Raw genomic sequence first — 18,856 nt, forward strand, 5'->3', positions numbered from 1 at the left:
GAACTTATGCACCAAATGTTCTGTTTAGGATTTCACTAAGCTAGACCAGAGTTACTGTCCTTGACTTAGTAAAAAATATACAAATGCTTAAAAATGTGTGTTGCATATGTCTTAAAACTACTTCACATAGAGTCATAGAAACATAGAAAGCGTACATGATTGTGCCACACCTCCCAGGGAAATCTCAGTCACCTTTGCAAAATAAAACAGAAACAGATTTTTTTAATAAGATATTGTAAAAAGTCACTATGTACAAATGTGCAAATTAAAAAAAAATATCTTTCTACTGATTTAAGGTAATTTCAAAGAAGGGTTCCCTATGTCGTTTACTTTACTTGAGGACGACAAGGGGCGTTTTAACTATAAATCGGTTATAGATACACTTATTGACAATCTAATGCATTAAGTTTTGCCTTCACTACGCTGCGCTCCATTTCAGCAAACTTAATTGCATTAGAAAGATCTATAACATTTTTATCAGGGCCTCACTAAAACTATATACGTTTATTCTGAAACTAAAAAAGGAGCACTTGTGCAAAGTTATTCCTTTAAGTGACAAGTAAAAATTGGTTCAAGATGTGGAACAATATCTACAAGTTTATTACCGCTAGAAGATCTGCGTAAACAAAGCAGATTTGCATATCAAACTGATATGTCACGTATGACTTCAGGTAATATTTGTTTCGTGACAAAAGAAGGATCCTTGAATATATACAAATAGATAAATATCTGAACAGTATTCAGTGTGAAGCTAGAGGTTATAGTGAGAAATAACACAACAAGTCTTTGTCCTCTATTGTTAAATGAACTTTAATTTGATTCGATCAAGTACAAAATAAATTTATGCATTTCTCACTCCAGGCAAACTTCAACCTTGAACATTTAAATAAACAATTTGCACATGATGTACAGTATATCCTTTATTTAACTTTTCATAAGTGAAAAGGCTTTTGAACACCAATAGTCGTGCCATGCCGTCCTCCGATAGCTCTTTTCTAATCTATTTATAATGCAAAGCTTATGAAGCATTCGACATTTGATTACTAACAAGGAACCTATGGTCACATTACATTTAGAATACAAGCTTGTGTCAGCTACATTAAATATGAATAAATACAAGAAGATGATTTGAGGCGTGCCATGAGAAAACCAACATAGTGGGTTTGCGCGCAGTCTGATCAGGATCCATGCTGTTCGCTAACAGTTTCTCCAATTCCAATAGGCATTAAAAGCGAACAGCATGGATCCTTGGTTTTCTCATGGCGCGGCTCATTTAGTTTCCTTACTATTAAAATTTCAACGCACTTTTATGGTAAGGGCGTATTGTACCTTTCGCTTATTTATGCTATGTAAATAATTTGTACTGTTTATATTTAAACATCTGTAGGGTTTGAAAACAAAAAATATCAATTAAATATCAAAGACTGATTGCAGCAAATGGCCAATTAAATGAAATGTCATCTCTTGCAGAATGACATGAAAAAAAGATAATATTTTGTCAATTTTATGCAAAGAGCTATAAAAATAAACGAGCTCACGCGAGATTACAGCCAGTTGCCATTCTGTGTACTTTATACTTCTTTGTTTTATGTTAACAGAATTTTGCATTAGTTTCTGCGAACGGCTTCAGCATTTAAGAAAATGTCGCTCATGGTTAAGAAAGAAATTATTTGAACTTGCTGATTACTTAAACTTTACCCTGCTAAATTTCTAATATGGATTGATCCGTCATTCAATGGGTAGTACCACTTGTTTATCAAAGGGGTGTTCTCTGAAAATTTACTAACTGAATAGCGAACAGTGCAGACCATGTCTGCTGATCATGGTTTGCATTGGTCGCAATGGCGGAATCACTTGCCACCAGCAGGCTAAATGTTAATGGACAATACCATCTTTACATGATATTTAACTAACATGCAAAGCATGAAAACATAAGTAGAACATAAAACCATAGGTCATTATGTGTCCGTCCTAAATTTCATTACATCCAGGTTATATTGAATAAGTCTTAAATCTGGAAGAAAATAAAAAAGCCAGTTCCATGTCTCCTACGTATAGTCTTTTCAGTACCCAATTCCGACTTCAACTTCTGGATACTGAGTAGGCGTCAAGTTGGTTTGTCTGGTTCACAAAAAGAAAACTGGAAAAATACGCTTTATCTCACGCTGAAGTAGAGGGATACAGACAGTGGGAGTTACTGTCACAATTTATGAGCACTGCCACAGCACATACATGAACAAAATATTGTAGCTGATGACTTAGTTTATATTTTGAAAGAAAATCACTTGATAACGATCCAGCCGCTCTCAATGTAGATAAAACAATCAACTGTCCTCCACGTTCAGTTCTTCAATACCACAGTCATTACACGCAGCTGGCTGTTTTTCCAGGGGCATTAACTCTTGGGATGGTGAATTTGGATCCATATTTTTATTTGTGTTATTTATAACAGTCTCGCAGTCTCCGGCACAGACAGGAACTGGCTTGAACTCTTTATGCCAGGCTAGGAGGAAGTAGCCTAGTGCTATACCCAGTATGGTGACGACAAAAACCCACACACTGTACGTCATTACAATGAGCATGAGGAGATAACTCACTAAGAACTCTGTCACGTATAAAACAGTCTGCAACAGGTGCTCTTTGCTCTTTATTGAGTGACTACAATAGAAAAAACTATGATGAATGGACATGAATTTGTTTGTTACTATTGGTGGAGATAAATATTATGCTGAAGCACTTGAGATCTGTCTTTGATTTTCAATAAACCCGATTTGGGTACAAAATAAGCTCCTGTTAGGCAGTTGAGAGATTTTAACTGAACTGTAAGATACCGAATTATTACGTACTCGTTTTCACTCTCAGTTAAGTTACAATGGAACCGGAAACGTCAATATTTTTCCATGTTGACGTCTGAATTTCATATCGGGTGCTTGACGTCGTTAAAAAAAAGATTATAAGCGTCGCATCGAGGAATGTGCACTCGTTCTTTAGATGAATATTAGTCTGCTCCAAAAGTTGCGCAATATTTCAGCTGTAGAACTCGTGTTTAATTCACGATACAAAGCTAATAAGCAATAATTATTGATACTATTTACTTACATTCTTCCTCCATAATGAACATGTAAATATTGTCTTAACCATTTTGTACCCTGGTAGCCTATTGCCAGAACAAACGTGCACAAACACGCCAGGAATATACCTGAAATTTATACATATCAAGTCTTGGCCTTTTCTTTACTCACAACTACAGCAAGCTTGGTTATAATGTTAAAGAAAGTGTTTTTTTTTTTGTGTTGGGTCGCACCGACACAATTATAGGTCAGATGGCGACTTTTCAGCTTTGATGGTGGAGGAAGACCCCAGGTGCCCCTCCATGTATTATTTCATCACGAGCTGGGTAGAACCAACGACCTTCCGTAAGCTAGCCGGATGGCGTCCTCACATGAAGAATTCAACGCCCCGAGTAAAGGCTCGAACCCACATCGGTGAGGGGCAAGTGATTCTAAGCAGCGACCTTAACCGCTCGGCCACGGAGGCCCCCAAGGAAAGTTAAATGCAAATACATGTATATGGTGTTTCTTGCGAAATCTAAATCCCCATCTTTGTAAGATAAAAGTGTAAAGTATATACTTCACCATCTCACAAGTGTATTTTATGATAATTTAATAGATGCATGAGCGGCTAATGCAACATTCCTTGTCAACAAGGATATGCAGCTTGAATATATTAACAAATGATAGTTTATATCTTTAAATGAGCCACATCATAGTGCGGCTCAATTATACACTATAAAGGTGAACTAATGCATAAAATTTGCTTGCCATTTAGTATAATCATAAAGCATTGTACCGAATAAGCAAAAAAATACACGTCAACAAGTTGAAGCTGTTTATTTGTTTACACTATTAAATTTTAACTTTCTCGTTTTTGTTGAAAAGTACAAGTTTTTGTCACGAGCGCTCATGATAAGCTATATTAATAAAATTTTTGCTTTCATTAATTTACATTTAAACGTCTGTTTTAGTTGATAAAAAACTATAATTTAGCATGTACATGTACCAAAAATTGTTATCTGCACACTCCTATAATTTATGTTGTGCCCTACAATATCAGTTAATAAACAGAATAGCAGAAAAACAGGCGTTACTTTTTATAAATTGTCTTATTTAACAAATTCATGTCCGTTGACAACAAACATTTTGTACATAAGAAGCATAATTCCGTTGTATTTGCAGTATGTTTTGCTCTATTTCAAAGACTACTGAACGCTCTATGTTGCTAAAAAATAAAACAGGAAAAGTTAAGTGTGTGTTCAAGTGTCCCACAGTCGTGGGGCATAAAGTTTAATACATAAACTTTACTATTTTCTGTTTCTTATGTTTCAAACTGCAATATTTACTTACTTCCTTTTGTATCTAACACCCAATTCTCAAACAATACTGTTGCATTCAACTTAGTATGGAAAAATGCTTGGTGGTCCTGAAAATAAATACGATATACATTGTATATTACAAAATATTATCTTATACTTCATACATCTCATATATTTTTTCTTTTTATTTTCAATCCTTACAAACTTAATAATATGTGACTTTATTGATGTTAAGCAACTTTTTTTATTTATTTTTTTCGTTTTTCATATGTTTTAATGTTTAATTAGAGAAATTTCAATTTAGTGATAATGAATCACAATCAGTAAATTAATGGTAATAATTATAATCAATTAATGCATTAAAATTAACATACATGTGAACCGTGTAGAGAATGATGGTCATGTGACTGCTCGTTTGTCACGTGGTACACGTGCTGATCTCCCTGATGATCCACGTGATTCTGATGGCCTATATGATGTTCATGTCCATCGTGCGTATGGTCCAAATGGGTGTGTGATGAATGATCCATAATCAATATAATATAAATCTTTGTCTGTGAGTTTCACCAAATCACATCTAGTGAAATAGTGTCAGAACTGTAACATTACAAAGAATCTATTGCCGTACTTCACATCCGACACTCACTGAAACTGCAGAAACGTTAACAGAATGAAAATTAAGTCAATACAATATTTTCTGGTAACACCGTAATGCTTAATACTGGCTAAATCAGGCAAATGCAGTATATATCATATAAATTTGACTTTGATTTGGTCGACTGATCTTATAATGTATCAACCTTCACAGGCTCATAGGCATTCGGCACATTTGTTTGGTCAATAATGATGCTACATATGATAATAAAACATCAATAGCCAGTCCAGGACCCAGAAATAAATACAGCACCCATTTAAGTTACTGCACGTGGTTGAATTTCATTTTTAGAAGCTTTTGAATGGCTGTTTAGTCGTGACATTCGAATCGTCACGATCGTTTTCGACTGACGTAATGGTCAAACTTTGTCAATGTTTAAAAACTCATTTCTCAGAAACAAACCGTGACATTTAAATGATCTACCCGGAAACTGAAAGATACATGCAATGGGTGTTATTGGCATGTGGACATTTGGTCTTATCCTTTTTGACTGAAAAAAATGACAGAGCTTGAAACGAAGGTCGATCGCCGTGAAATGCAGCATATTACTGCCGAATTATATATCTTTGATTCAAATAAAATATAGTAAATGAGTGCTGGATTTATTTTTGGGTCCCGGCCTGTCTATTGTTGTTTTTTTTTATCATGTATAGCACCATTATTGACCAAACAAATGTGCCGATTAACACCCTAAACTGGCAAACTTTAGAACAACGGCGCATACAACCTTCTCTCATCTATTTTTACAAAATCCGAACGAATCATGTATGCGTCGACCATAACCATCTAACTCCGACCAGAAACCTGAACTACCTAATTCCACAGTCCCGTACTCAATACCACATGAACTCCTTCTTCCCCCGTACAATCAGACTATGGAATGGCCTTCCTCAATATGTATAGTCCAGCCCCAGCTTCAACATATTTGCTGAGCAGCTGGCTACTGTACATCTGCAGTAACTTCCTTCACTATGTTTTTAATTTAGCACCTGTAATAATTTTTATTCTTTGCACCTAATGAGTTTTCTCATTTTTAACACTGCCCAGACAAGCGCCTTCCAGTCATAATCGTTAATGATTGTTGGAAGAATCATGTAGATGTAGATGAATGCCTATGCACAGGCGGACATGAAAACAGATTTTCCTCGTGAAAGATCTATGTAAGTCGCATGAAATCGATGCTCATAAAGCAAAAGCTAGGAAATTCGCCTCACTGTTTATATCACAGGCAATCGGCGTGTGACTATGACCCTTATGAATGATGACCCCCACCCTTTTCTCTACAACCCAATCCCCAACTAATAAGAAAAACACATTTCAAAAAAAAAAAAAAAAAAAAATGCTATTATAATAAAAATAAAGTATGGTACTTTACGGCAAATCTAAGGACAAATGGAATGGCCTCGTAACGATTCACTGCGTACACAATTTTTGGTCGATTTTTGAAAATCTGGTCTAATCACGCATAAACATAAATCTTAACGGTAAACATGCACTTTGGTCTGAAGGACGCATCATTTTGATGCAGCGAGACCTATCTTGACAAAATCATCTGTACACGAAGTGGACCTAACCGTATTTCTGTTGCGCAATAGACAAGTCAATGGCAAGCCACCTATTCCTTCGTTATTTCCAAGCACAATCGTGGCCAGACTTTAAGAAACATAAATAATTAGTCGCTTACCTATATTACTCGTCAGTTTCCGTCAATAACGATGCATCCAGCGCTGGGAAATTTCTCTCAAAACATCGCTGCCATGTTTACGGCGACCGGAACTGGTTTTTACTACGTAGCCTTTTTGCGATTGGTCGATTCTGGAGGTGTGTTCTCCACGTGAGCTGGTTTAAACATGGCAGCTGATGTTTTGAGAGAAATACAGCGTTGGGAAATTGACTGGATGCATCGTTAATGACGGAAACTGGACGAAGTAATTATAGGTAAGCGACTAATTATTTATGTTTCTAAAGGCTGGCCACGATTGTGCTTGGAAATAACGAAGGGAATAGGTGGCTGCCATTGACTTGTCTATTGGCCCGAGAAATATACGGGTTAGGTCACATCGTGTACGAGATGATTTTGTCAAAGAATAGCGTCTCGCTGCATCAAAATGATGCAGCCTTGAGACCAAAGTGCATGTTTACCGTTAAGATTTATGCTTTATGCGTTGATTAAGACCAGATTTTCAAAAATCGACCGAAAACTGTGTACGCAGTGAGATCGTTTACTGAGGCCATTCCATTTTTTCCTTAATGTTTGGCCATAAAGTACCATACCTTTATTTTTTTTATATATAGCATTTTTTTTTTTTTTTTTGGAAATGTGTTTTTCTGTTATTATGTTGGGGATCTGGGTTGTAGAGAACAGGGTGGGGGGTCCATCATTCATAAAGGGTCAAAGTCGCACGCCGATTGCCTGTGTTTATATCAGCTAGGAAATTTTATTTCTGGGTGAATGCACGTAAACGAATTCAGAATGAATTATATTTTAATTTCCTTATATATTTCCCGCTTACTAGGGACAGTAATAGCAGCCAGGTCACAGATGTAATTACAATACACTATTATGCTAGTGTCATTGTGAGAAACCTAAGTCAGCTGAGAGACGGACGTACGGACAAACGGAAAGTCTCCACTGGATTACTACTGGGCAAATATTAAAGCGTTCTGATTTCTAAAATATGTAAACTATAAACACTTAATAATACGTGCCTTCTGAAACACATGTGTTCCTATATCTAAAAAGCAATTATCGTCTGCACATGTGTTCCTATCAAAAAAGAAAGCAATTAGATTTCTATCTTAACGATAAGAAAATAGGATCACTGTAAAATATGTTCTGACATAGTATGAATCATCAAGAAATACAACATAAGTAAGTAATGTAAATATTTACTTACTTTCTAGTTTCTAATAACTATTCCTTCCATATGCGATGACGTATTTCAAAGATGTGCGTCAGATTTATTGATTTCAGATAATATGTTTTCTCCTATACTGAGCTACGGTACATCACCATGATCACAGGCAGTCTAGACAAAAGTGCACTGTTCAGTTACGCTAGGAATAAAGTTTCAGTGAAAAGTTTCGAGTTTCAAATTGAGTGAGGAAGCCTTGACCTTAGTCTGGCTACAGACTAGATAATCTTTTTTAACTGTTTTTCAGTCATTACTCATATATTCTGTCTAGTCTTTCTTGGCTCTGATTATCCAATGTTTTGAGAAAAATAGGGACATAATTATAGAACAGAACAGAACAGAACAGAACATATATTTTGTTTATGACTTGTACGTACATACATTGTCATTAGATAAAGAAAATATAATACACACATAGTCACGTATTTCTAATTAACAATAACATTTTTTTTGACATAGATATCGTTCTAGGTAAATCATTTTTAAATAAATGTGGTAACAGCTAATTCAGGGATAACTTATCACAAAAGCTCAAACCTGCATAATTTCATATCCGACTATTATGAGGATGAACTGCTATACACTTTTTCGTTTCTTATTGTTAATGCTTCCTTAACATATCTGGCTAATCTAATAAGCATGGTCTTATTTTCTGATTTAAGCAATTCTATAAATTTTAACATTGACGGTCGGTTGAAGAAGTACTTTTTAATATATTGTTTTCTTATTTGTCAGTTACAAGGGCAAATCAATATGAAACGGTATTCGTCCTCGATATCACGTAAATTAGAACAGTCACAGTAACGTTCATTTCTTGGTGTTCTGTTTCTATCATATCTACCTGTATGTATTTTAAGAGAATGGGCAGACAGACAAATTCGTGATAAAAAAATTCTTAAAATATTTGGTAGTACGTCAAGGTACCTTTCATGAGAGAAATCATTTTTACAACGTTCATATAGTTTCTAAAACGGTATTATTTTGTATTGAATTATGCCAGTCTTGCAAATAATCGTCAAAAACCGTCTGCTTAAATATTTTAGGAAATACATTAAAGTCTACAGATTCAGGATTTGAAAAAAACGTCTGCAAAACCATATATACTAAGTAACCTTTTAACATTAGCAGTCCAATTATTATAACCTTTGTTACAATCATTTAAACTTTGTTCATAAACCTTTTTCAAAATAATATTATCTGTGTACAATAATTTACACCAGTATTTTATAATCCTAACATATGTTACATTATATAAAGGATAACGCTGCAATTCACCATAAACACCTGTGCTGCTGGTACCTGTTCTAACATTTAATATCCTTTTACAAAACTTCAAATGAATACGTTCAATTTCCTCCGACTTTGAATATCCCCAGACTTCGCATGCATATCTTAATATGGAACCAACAAAGGAATTAAATAGTTGACATTGTAGTTTTGGCTTTAATTAAATTAAACTTTTTCCAGTTACACATTAATACATTCAGTACTTTAAGTGCTTTTCCGCTTAGGTGTTCCTGGTTCATTGCAAAATTACCAGTATAATTAAACACAGGACCTAAATAATTAAAGTTATCTACTATTTCTATCATAAACCCACTTTTCATTATACAAAATTTGAATAGCCTTTAGCCTAGGAGTTATCTCCTGTGAACAAAACATAGGGTCTGAACACAGACTACCTTGACCTTGAAATTATGACGTGCGAAATGTCTTCGATTAGCTAGCTGATGTAGAACTGCCATTTTTGCAGGGATCTATGTAAAATAGAAATACTATAGTAAAAACCCGGTACGGATGACGCGAACTTAAGCTTTCCCCCCCCCCCCCCATTTTACGCTTGCTGCTATTACTTGCTGAAAATTTCAACAGCGGTCTGAAAATGGTCAAATTGATCTATTTTTGGGTGATCAGATTTCGATACCTGGGGACAAAGAGCTATATAAAAATAAAGTTATACTTCGATCTTTGCTGGAGAACACAAAATTCAGGGCAAAGTGAAAACTTGATGGTCGCTGATCCTGCTGTGTCATAACCGTTTACTTTTTCACCAAATTTGAACTGAATCTGGATGGATGGATGGATGGATGGATGGATGACCGTTTCTATTTCGTCTGACTTCCGTTACCTCAGGTTAGATTTTAGACCCGGCCGTCTACATGGAGCTAGGAAAATTGATTCAAGTATTTATTTATTTTACACAATAATTACTCGTACACAGGAATCTTTAGTCCTATAAACACTATAAATAACCAGTTGAATATAAATGCCTTTAGAGTAGATCTACCTACTTAGTTTAAAGAACGTACCCGGGCCATATACGAAACTGGCCCTGCCACTTTAAGTTAGAGACCACCAATTGTTTTCCCATAGACTTACATTGTAACATTATGGCGTGTACGGCCTTCCATACATCGAAACATGTATATCTAAATTCAAGTTTTTCAAGAACTATCTTAGTTCTACCAAAATATCGGACGAAAAACATATGAATAGTGATACTTTATTTAAGTAATTTTCGTGTGAATGAGATGACCCCCTGTTTACATCATTGACATGGCGGGAGAAATTCGTTTGATAAAACTTTTTTTCAATACACATAAAATGTAGCAAATTTTGTCAGAATGTATAATAAAATACTGTAAATGCAGTGAAAAAATATCAATTTTGAAAAAATCATCACTTCCTGGGTTTGTTTACATGACTGACCAATCAGAACGCACAGATGTTACCTTATTCCCAGGTATACATTTACCTCTTTCCCAGTAAGTTCCCTGTACTTTTTTGAATTGGTGGTCTCTGACCTTTAATACACAGGTCCATTTTCATTGTAATAGAGCGACAAGCAGTTTAGATACAGCATGGTCAATTGATTCACCGTCAGTTTCATGTTTCTGAAAGGGGTATATAGATCTTGCGCAATTAAGTTCTACAAATGAGTGAAATTCTGGAAAGTAAGCAAAAAAACCCTGTGTTAGAATGTTACGCTTATACATAAAGAGCGGCATATCTTAGTGGTATATTATTCGTATAATCAAATCATAGTATCGTTAAATGCAAGATTCAGTAATTCTTTTCATTAGCAATAATGTTGACTAACAGTGTGACCGCACGTGGAATGTACTGTTCCATATTGAGTATCAATGTATGTAAGTTAATTCGAAAAAAAAACTGTTTACTGGGCTCCTGAACAGTTTAACGACAACGGGCACCTACGACTTCTACAAACAAACCAGTTTTATGATCATGGTGTCATTGTGAAGGTAAGGTGACGACCTTTCCACCAGTATATTACATTTGGCATTTGAAAACACATAATCGATAGTAAAATGGCAACAAAATCTGATAAGAACGAATCAAATGTCAGTTGGACAGATGAGCAAGAATCTTTCGTCATATTGACAAATGCTTGAATATCTAAGAAAGTAAATTGCAAAATACATGTCTACGTGGATCATTGTGACTGAACATAAGCTCCACCATTCCCATTTACAACATGGTTTTACATCCTAGACGCACTTTCATAGCATATCCTTTTCATAGCAGTAACGTACAAAAACGTATAAGCCTCTGGTGGCCCTTTCACGCTGCCGTAGTTTTAAAGCATGTGACCAGACAAAACTACTGGTGTGTCATAACCGTTTACTTTTTCACCAAATTTGAGCTGAATCTCGATGGATGGATGACCGTTTCTAATTCGTCTGACTTCCGTTACCGCAGGTTAGATTTTAGACCCGGCCGTCTACATGGAGCTAGGAAAATCGATTCAAGCATTTATTTATTTTACACAATAATTACTCGTACGCAGGAATCTTCAGTCCTATAAACACCATAAATAACCAGCTGAATATAAATGCCTTTAGAGTAGATCTACCTACTTAGTTAAAAGAACGTACCCGGGCCATATACGAAACTGGCTCTGCCATTTTGATACTCAGGTCTATTTTCATTGTAATAGAGCGACAAACAGTTTAGATACAGCATGGTCAATTGATTCACCGTCAGTTTCATGTTTCTGAAAGGGGTATATAGATCTTGCCAAATTAAGTTCTACAAATGAGTCAAATACTGGAAAGTAAACACAAAAACCCTGTGTTAGAATGCTACGCTTATACATTACATAAAGAGCGGCATATCTTAGTGGTATATTATCCGCATAATCAAGTCATAGTATTGTTAGATGCAAGATTCAGTAATTCTTTTCATTAGCAAAAATGTTGACTAACAGTCTGACTGCACGTGGAATGTACTGTTCCATATTGAGTATCAATGTATGAAAGGTAAGTGGAAACAAACTGTTAACTGGGCTCCTTAACAGTATAACGAAAACGAGCTCCTACGACTTCTACAAACAAACCAGTTTTATGATCAGGGTGTCATTGTGAAGCTAAGGTGACGACCTTTCCACCAGTATATTACATTTGGCATTCGAAAACAGATAATCGATAGAAAAATGGCAACAAAATCTGATAAGAACGAATCAAATGTCAGTTGGACAGATGTGCAAGAATCTTTCGTCATATTAACAAATGCTTGAATATCTAAGCAAGTAAATTGCAAAATACATGTCTACGTGGATCATTGTCACTGAACATAAGCTCCACCATTTCCATTTACAACATGTTTTTACATCCTAGACGCACTTTCATAGCATATCCTTTTCATAGCCGTAACGTACAAAAACAGTTAGCTTGGACTTACAAGAATCATTTTGAAGTGATTTAACAAATTGCAAAATCATCTATGATTTGGCTAACAAACACATTCTTAAAATTTTACAGATTCAAATCTTTGGACGTAAAAAGTAAACTTGGCTTACGCGCTAGTTAAGCAACAGACAAAATTTGTGCTAAATTACTTTTTCCATTTACTAATTTTGATCCTTTCTTTCTGCTTCCTTCCTAGTATTAGAGACGTATGATCTAGGATCTTAGCATTTTAACACAAATCTGTTAACTTATTTACATAAATCGTGATAGTTTCTTTGTTGACTCCTCTATTAACCCTTACACGCCTCATTAACAGATTTATTTATAATCACCGTTTATCATAATTATACCGTAATTATTTATAGGTAATCTGAAATAAAATCAGGTAAATGAAAGTTAAAAAAGCCTTTTATGTTAATAACAAGAGTTATCAGGTAATTATAATCATTTCTTAAGGATTATTCTTATTCATATGTGAAAGTAATGATAACTGTTAATTGATAATAAGGATTCATATTAAGTTACAGTATATCGTAAGCAGCTTTCAAATATTTGTACATTGAAGGAAGATTAAAGTATCATTTGATTGAAAAAATGTTATATGACAATAAGAAACATCTGATCAAATTTATACATTCATTAAAGTAATTGATTCATAATTCTTGATGACAAATCATCATTCAACTTTAAGATATGCAAACTTTGCAACGTAATACAAAGTTGTACTAGATGATTAATGATACTGTGTGCAACCGTTTACTTTACAAATTTGCTGAATCTGATGTGATGACCTTTTATTCGCTGATTCCGTTCAGTTAATTTTAGACCCGCCTCTACTGGAGTAGAAAACATTCAACATTATTTATTTTACAATAATATCGACGCGGAATTTCAGTCTATAAACACCATAAATACAGCTGATATAAATCCTTAGATAGATCTACCTACTTAGTTAAAAGAACTACGGCATATACGAAACTGGCCGCATTTTGATATCAGGTCTATTTTCATTGTAATAGAGCGACAAACAGTTAGATACAGCATGTCATTGATTACCCGTTCATGTTTCGAAAGGGTATATAATCTTGCCAATTAAGTTCTACAAATGAGTAAATACTGGAAAGTAAAACAAAAACCCTGTGTTGAATGTACGCTTATACATTACATAAAGAGCGATATTAGTGGATATTATCCGTAATCAATCATAGTATTCTTAATGCAAGATTCAGTAATCTTTTCATTAGCAAAAATGTTGATAACAGTCGACTGCATGAATGTACTGTTCCATATGAGTATAATGTAGAAAGTAATGAAAATGTTAACTGGGCTCCTAACAGTATAACGAAACGAGCTCCTACGACTTTAAAACAAACCAGTTTATGATCAGGGTGTCTTGTGAAGCTAAGGTGACGACCTTTCCACCAGTATATTACATTTGGCATTGAAAACAATAATCGATAGAAAAATGGCAACAAATCTGATAAGAACGAATCAAATGTCAGTTGGACAGATGGCAAGAATCTTTCGTCATATTACAATGCTTGAATATCTAAGAAGTAAATTGCAAATACATGTCTACGTGGATCATTGTACTGAACATAGCTCCACCATTTCCATTTACAACATGTTTTACATCCTAGACGACTTCAAATACCTTTTCATAGCCGTAACGTACAAACTAAAGCTCTGGTGGCCTTTCACGTCCGATTTAAAGCAGTTGACCAACGAACTGGTGTGCATAAGTTACTTTTACCAATTTGAGTACTGATGGATGGTGACCTTTCATTGTGCTTCTTAGGTAGATTTTGACCGGCTCTACATGAGCAGAAATCTTCAACATTTATTTATTTCCAAATTACTGTACCAGAATCTAGTCTATAACAAAAAAACGTTAATATAAAGTTTTAGAGTAGATCTCTACTAGTTTAAGAACGTACGGCCATTGAACTGGCTGCCTTTACACAGTCTATTTCATTTAAAACACAACGTTAGATAAGGCAATTATTCACCACATTCGTTGAAAGGTTATATTTGCAATTAATCTACAAATGAGTGAATCTGAAAGTACAAAAACCTTGTTAGATGTACTTAATAATAGGCGCATATCTGTGTATATTATCGATAATCAATCATAGTCGTTAATGCAGATTCAGTAATCTTTTTTCAATAATTTCTACATTGACGCTGGAAGATTCCATATGTACGTTTATGTAAGTAAGTGAAAAACACGTTAATGGGCTTGAAAGTATACGACAACATCTAATTTACAAAAAACCAATTTAGAATTGTCATTTGAACTAAGTGACACCTTTCATCATTTTAAGGATTTGAACAACAATAAGAAGTAACGGCACAAATCTGATACGCAAATCAAAGTCATTGACAATGGAAGAACTTTAGCATTTGACAAATGCTTGAATATCTAAGCAAGTAAATGCAAAAGTTTACTGGCATTTGATGACATAAGTCAATTTCCATTTACAAATAAACCTGACGCACTTTCATAGCAATCTTTTATGATAACGTACAAAACATAAGCTCTGTGCTTATACGCAGCCGTATTTTAAGCATATGACAACAATACGGTGGATAACGTTATTTTTCACCAAATTTGAGTAATTGGATGATGACCTTTTATCGTCTGACTTCCGTACCTCTAGATTTTAACCGCATTACATGGGCTAGGAAGTCGATTCAAGCATATATTTTACCAATAATTACTCTGGAAAATATCTAGTAATAAACACCATAAATAACAGGATATAAATGTCTTTAGAGTAGATCACTACTAGTTTAAAGAACTCCCGGGCATATAGAAATGCCCCAATTTTAACGGTCATTTCATGAATAGCGACATTCATTTAAACGATGGTCAATTGATTCACCTCAGTTTCATGTTTCTGAAAGGGTAAAATCTGCAATTAAGTTCTGTGTGAAATCGGAAAGTTAAACAAAAAACCCTGTGTTAGATGTTACGCTTTACTTTAGACGCAATTTGGGATATTATCGATATCAATATGTATTTAATCAGTCAGTAATTCTTTTCATTAGAAAGTTGACTAACAGTGTGCACGTGGAATGTATGTTCCATATTATATCAATTATGTAAGGAATTCGAAAAAAAAACTTAACGTCAACAGTATAAGAAACAGCTCTAGATTACAAACAACCATTTTAGACACGGGTCATTGAAGGTAGGTGAGACTTTCACATATATTAATGGCATTTGAAACACATAATCGATAGTAAAATGGCACAAAATCTGATAAAGAAGATCAATTAGTTGACAGAATTGAAAGTTACTCATACTGAAATGCTGAATCTAAAAATAAATGCAATACATGTATGGATCATTTGACTGAAATAAGTCAGATTTCCATTACAAATGTTTTTACATCTAGGACTTTCATAGCATCTTTCAGAGTAACGTCAAAAAGTATAAGCTAGGTGGCTTCACTGCCGTAGTTTAAGCAGTGACCAACAAAACTACTGGTGTTCATAAACCGTTTACTTTCACAATTTGAGCTGAATGGAGGATGGAGACCTTTCATTTTCATTGTTTCCAGTTAGATTTAGACCGGCCAATGGTGAAAACGATCAAGCATTTATTATTTACACAAAATACTTAGCAGACTTCAGTCTATAAAAATAAATACCGTAAATATAAATGTCCTAGATAGTCACCATTATTTAAACGTACCCGGCCATATACGAAATCTGCCATTTTATACCGTATTTCATGTAAAACGAAACGTTTAGTACGCTCGTGTCAATTGATTACCGTCATTTCATGTTTCTAAAGGTTATATTTCCAATTAAGTCTAATGTGGAATTGGAAAGTACCAAACTTGTTATGTAGTTTAAACAGGCGGCATATCTTAGGTAATATCGTCAAATTATATCAATGTTAATGCAAGTTCAGTAATCTTTTCATTACAATAAATGTTGACTACAGTTGACTGCACTATTAGTCATATCGGTATCAATATGAGGTAATAAAAAAACTGTTACTGGCCTGAACAGTAAACGACAACGAGTCCTACGACTTCTACAACAAACCAGTTTTATGATCAGGTGTCATGTGAGTAGGTACGTTCCCAGTATTAATTTGGATTTGAAAAACTATCGTAGAAAATGGCAACAAATCTGATAAGAACGAATCAATGTCAGTTGGACAATAGCAAAATCTTTAGTCATATTGAAAATGCTGATTCTAAGAAGTAAATTGCAAATACATGTTAGGATCATGTGACTAACATAAGCCCACATTTCATTTAACTGTTTTTAATCCTAGACCATTATGATAATCCTTTTCATAGCGTAACGTACAAAAGTATAAGCCCTGGTGCCCTTTCACGCTGCCGTAGTTTTAAGCATGTGACAGACAAACTACTGGTGTGTATAACCGTTTACTTTTTCACCAAATGAGCTGAATCTGGATGGATGGATGACCGTTTCTATTTCGTCTGACTTCGTTCCTCAGGTTATTTTAGACCGGCTCTACATGGACTAGGAAGATCGATTCAAGCATTATTTATTTTACCAATAATTACTACGCGAATCTTTAGTCTATAACACCATAAATAACCATTAATATAAACTTTAATAGTCTACCTACAAGTTAAAGAACGTACCCGGGCCATTACGAACTGGCCCTGCCATTAATACACGGTTATTTCATTGTAATAGAGCGACAAAGTTTAGATACAGCAGGCAATTGATTCACGTCAGTTTCATTTCTTGAAGGGGTTATAGATCTTGCCAATTAAGTTCTACAAATGAGTGAAATCTGAAGTAAGCAAAATAACCTGTGTTAGAAGTACGCTTATACATAATAACGCATATCTTAGTGGATATTACGATAATCAAATCATAGTTGTTAAATGCAAGATTCAGAATCTTTTCATTAGCAAAATTGACTACATTGACGCACGTGATTATGTTCCATATGAGTATCAATTAGTAAGGTAATTCGAAAAACAACTGTTAACTGGCTCCTGAACAGATAAGACAACGAGTCTACGACTTCACAAAAAACCAGTTTATGATAGGTGTCATTGTGAAGTAAGGTGACGACCTTTCCACCAGTATATTACATTTGCATTTGAAAACAATAATCGATAGAAAATGGCAACAAATTGATAAGAACGAATCAATGTCAGTTGGACAGATGTCAAGAATCTTGTCATATGACAAATGCTTGAATCTAGAAAGTAAATTGCAAAATACATGTCTACTGATCATGTGACTGAACATAAGCTCCACATTTCCATTTAAACTGTTTTTACATCCTAGACCATTTCATAGCATATCCTTTTCATAGCGTAACGTACAAAAACGTATAAGCCTGGTGCCCTTTCACGTGCGATTTTAAGCATGTGACCAGACAAAATACTGTGTTCATAACGTTTACTTTTCACCAAATTTGAGCTGAATCTGTGGATGGATGACCGTTTCTATTGTCTACTTCCGTTTCCTCAGGTTAGATTTTAGACCGGCCTTACATGGAGCTAGGAACGATAGTATTTTTTTACACATATACTGCGATCTTCCTAAACAAAACTAAACTTATAGATTCTACTAGTTAAGATCCGGAATCGAATGGCCTGCCATTACAGGTCTTTCATATGCCACGTTTATCCATGCATATCCGTAGTCAGTCAGGTATAGCTCATATAATGTATATGATAAACACAAACGTGTAGATCACATACATTAAGCGCATTGTCTGCCGTAGTTTTAAAGCATGTGACCAGACAAAACTACTGGTGTGTCATAACCGTTTACTTTTTCACCAAATTTGAGCTGAATCTGGATGGATGGATGACCGTTTCTATTTCGTCTGACTTCCGTTACCTCAGGTTAGATTTTAGACCCGGCCGTCTACATGGAGCTAGGAAGATCGATTCAAGCATTTATTTATTTTACACAATAATTACTCGTACGCAGGAATCTTTAGTCCTATAAACACCATAAATAACCAGTTGAATATAAATGTCTTTAGAGTAGATCTACCTACTAAGTTTAAAGAACGTACCCGGGCCATATACGAAACTGGCCCTGCCATTTTAATACACAGGTCTATTTTCATTGTAATAGAGCGACAAGCAGTTTAGATACAGCATGGTCAATTGATTCACCGTCAGTTTCATGTTTCTGAAAGGGGTATATAGATCTTGCGCAATTAAGTTCTACAAATGAGTGA

General features: G+C 34.8%; 1 protein-coding gene across 1 annotated transcript; it reads right to left on the minus strand.

Annotated features, from left to right (window-relative positions):
* Positions 1-794: 794 nt before the first annotated feature.
* On the minus strand, positions 795-8,129 carry LOC123524680 (high affinity copper uptake protein 1-like). The gene is made up of 5 exons (XM_045303041.2): positions 7,925-8,129; positions 4,747-5,023; positions 4,404-4,479; positions 3,100-3,199; positions 795-2,658 (listed from the first exon to the last, which is right to left on the minus strand). The coding sequence occupies exons 2-5, from the start codon at positions 4,900-4,902 to the stop codon at positions 2,325-2,327; spliced, it is 666 nt and encodes a 221-aa protein (XP_045158976.2). The 5' UTR covers positions 4,903-5,023; positions 7,925-8,129; the 3' UTR covers positions 795-2,324.
* Between the last annotated feature and the right edge of the window lie 10,727 nt (positions 8,130-18,856).

Source organism: Mercenaria mercenaria, chromosome 3 (genome assembly GCF_021730395.1).
Source record: "Mercenaria mercenaria strain notata chromosome 3, MADL_Memer_1, whole genome shotgun sequence".
Classification (NCBI taxonomy): domain Eukaryota; kingdom Metazoa; phylum Mollusca; class Bivalvia; order Venerida; family Veneridae; genus Mercenaria; species Mercenaria mercenaria.

Excerpts from the sequence above, each read along its gene's own strand:
- LOC123524680 (XM_045303041.2), bottom strand. The coding sequence starts at position 4,902 with ATGGATCATTCATCACACACCCATTTGGACCATACGCACGATGGACAT. Across the intron at positions 4,480-4,746 it reads ATTCTCTACACGGTTCACAT|GACCACCAAGCATTTTTCCA; the intron begins GTATGTTAATTT and ends ATTTATTTTCAG. Across the intron at positions 3,200-4,403 it reads GGTGTTAGATACAAAAGGAA|GTATATTCCTGGCGTGTTTG; the intron begins GTAAGTAAATAT and ends TATAAATTTCAG.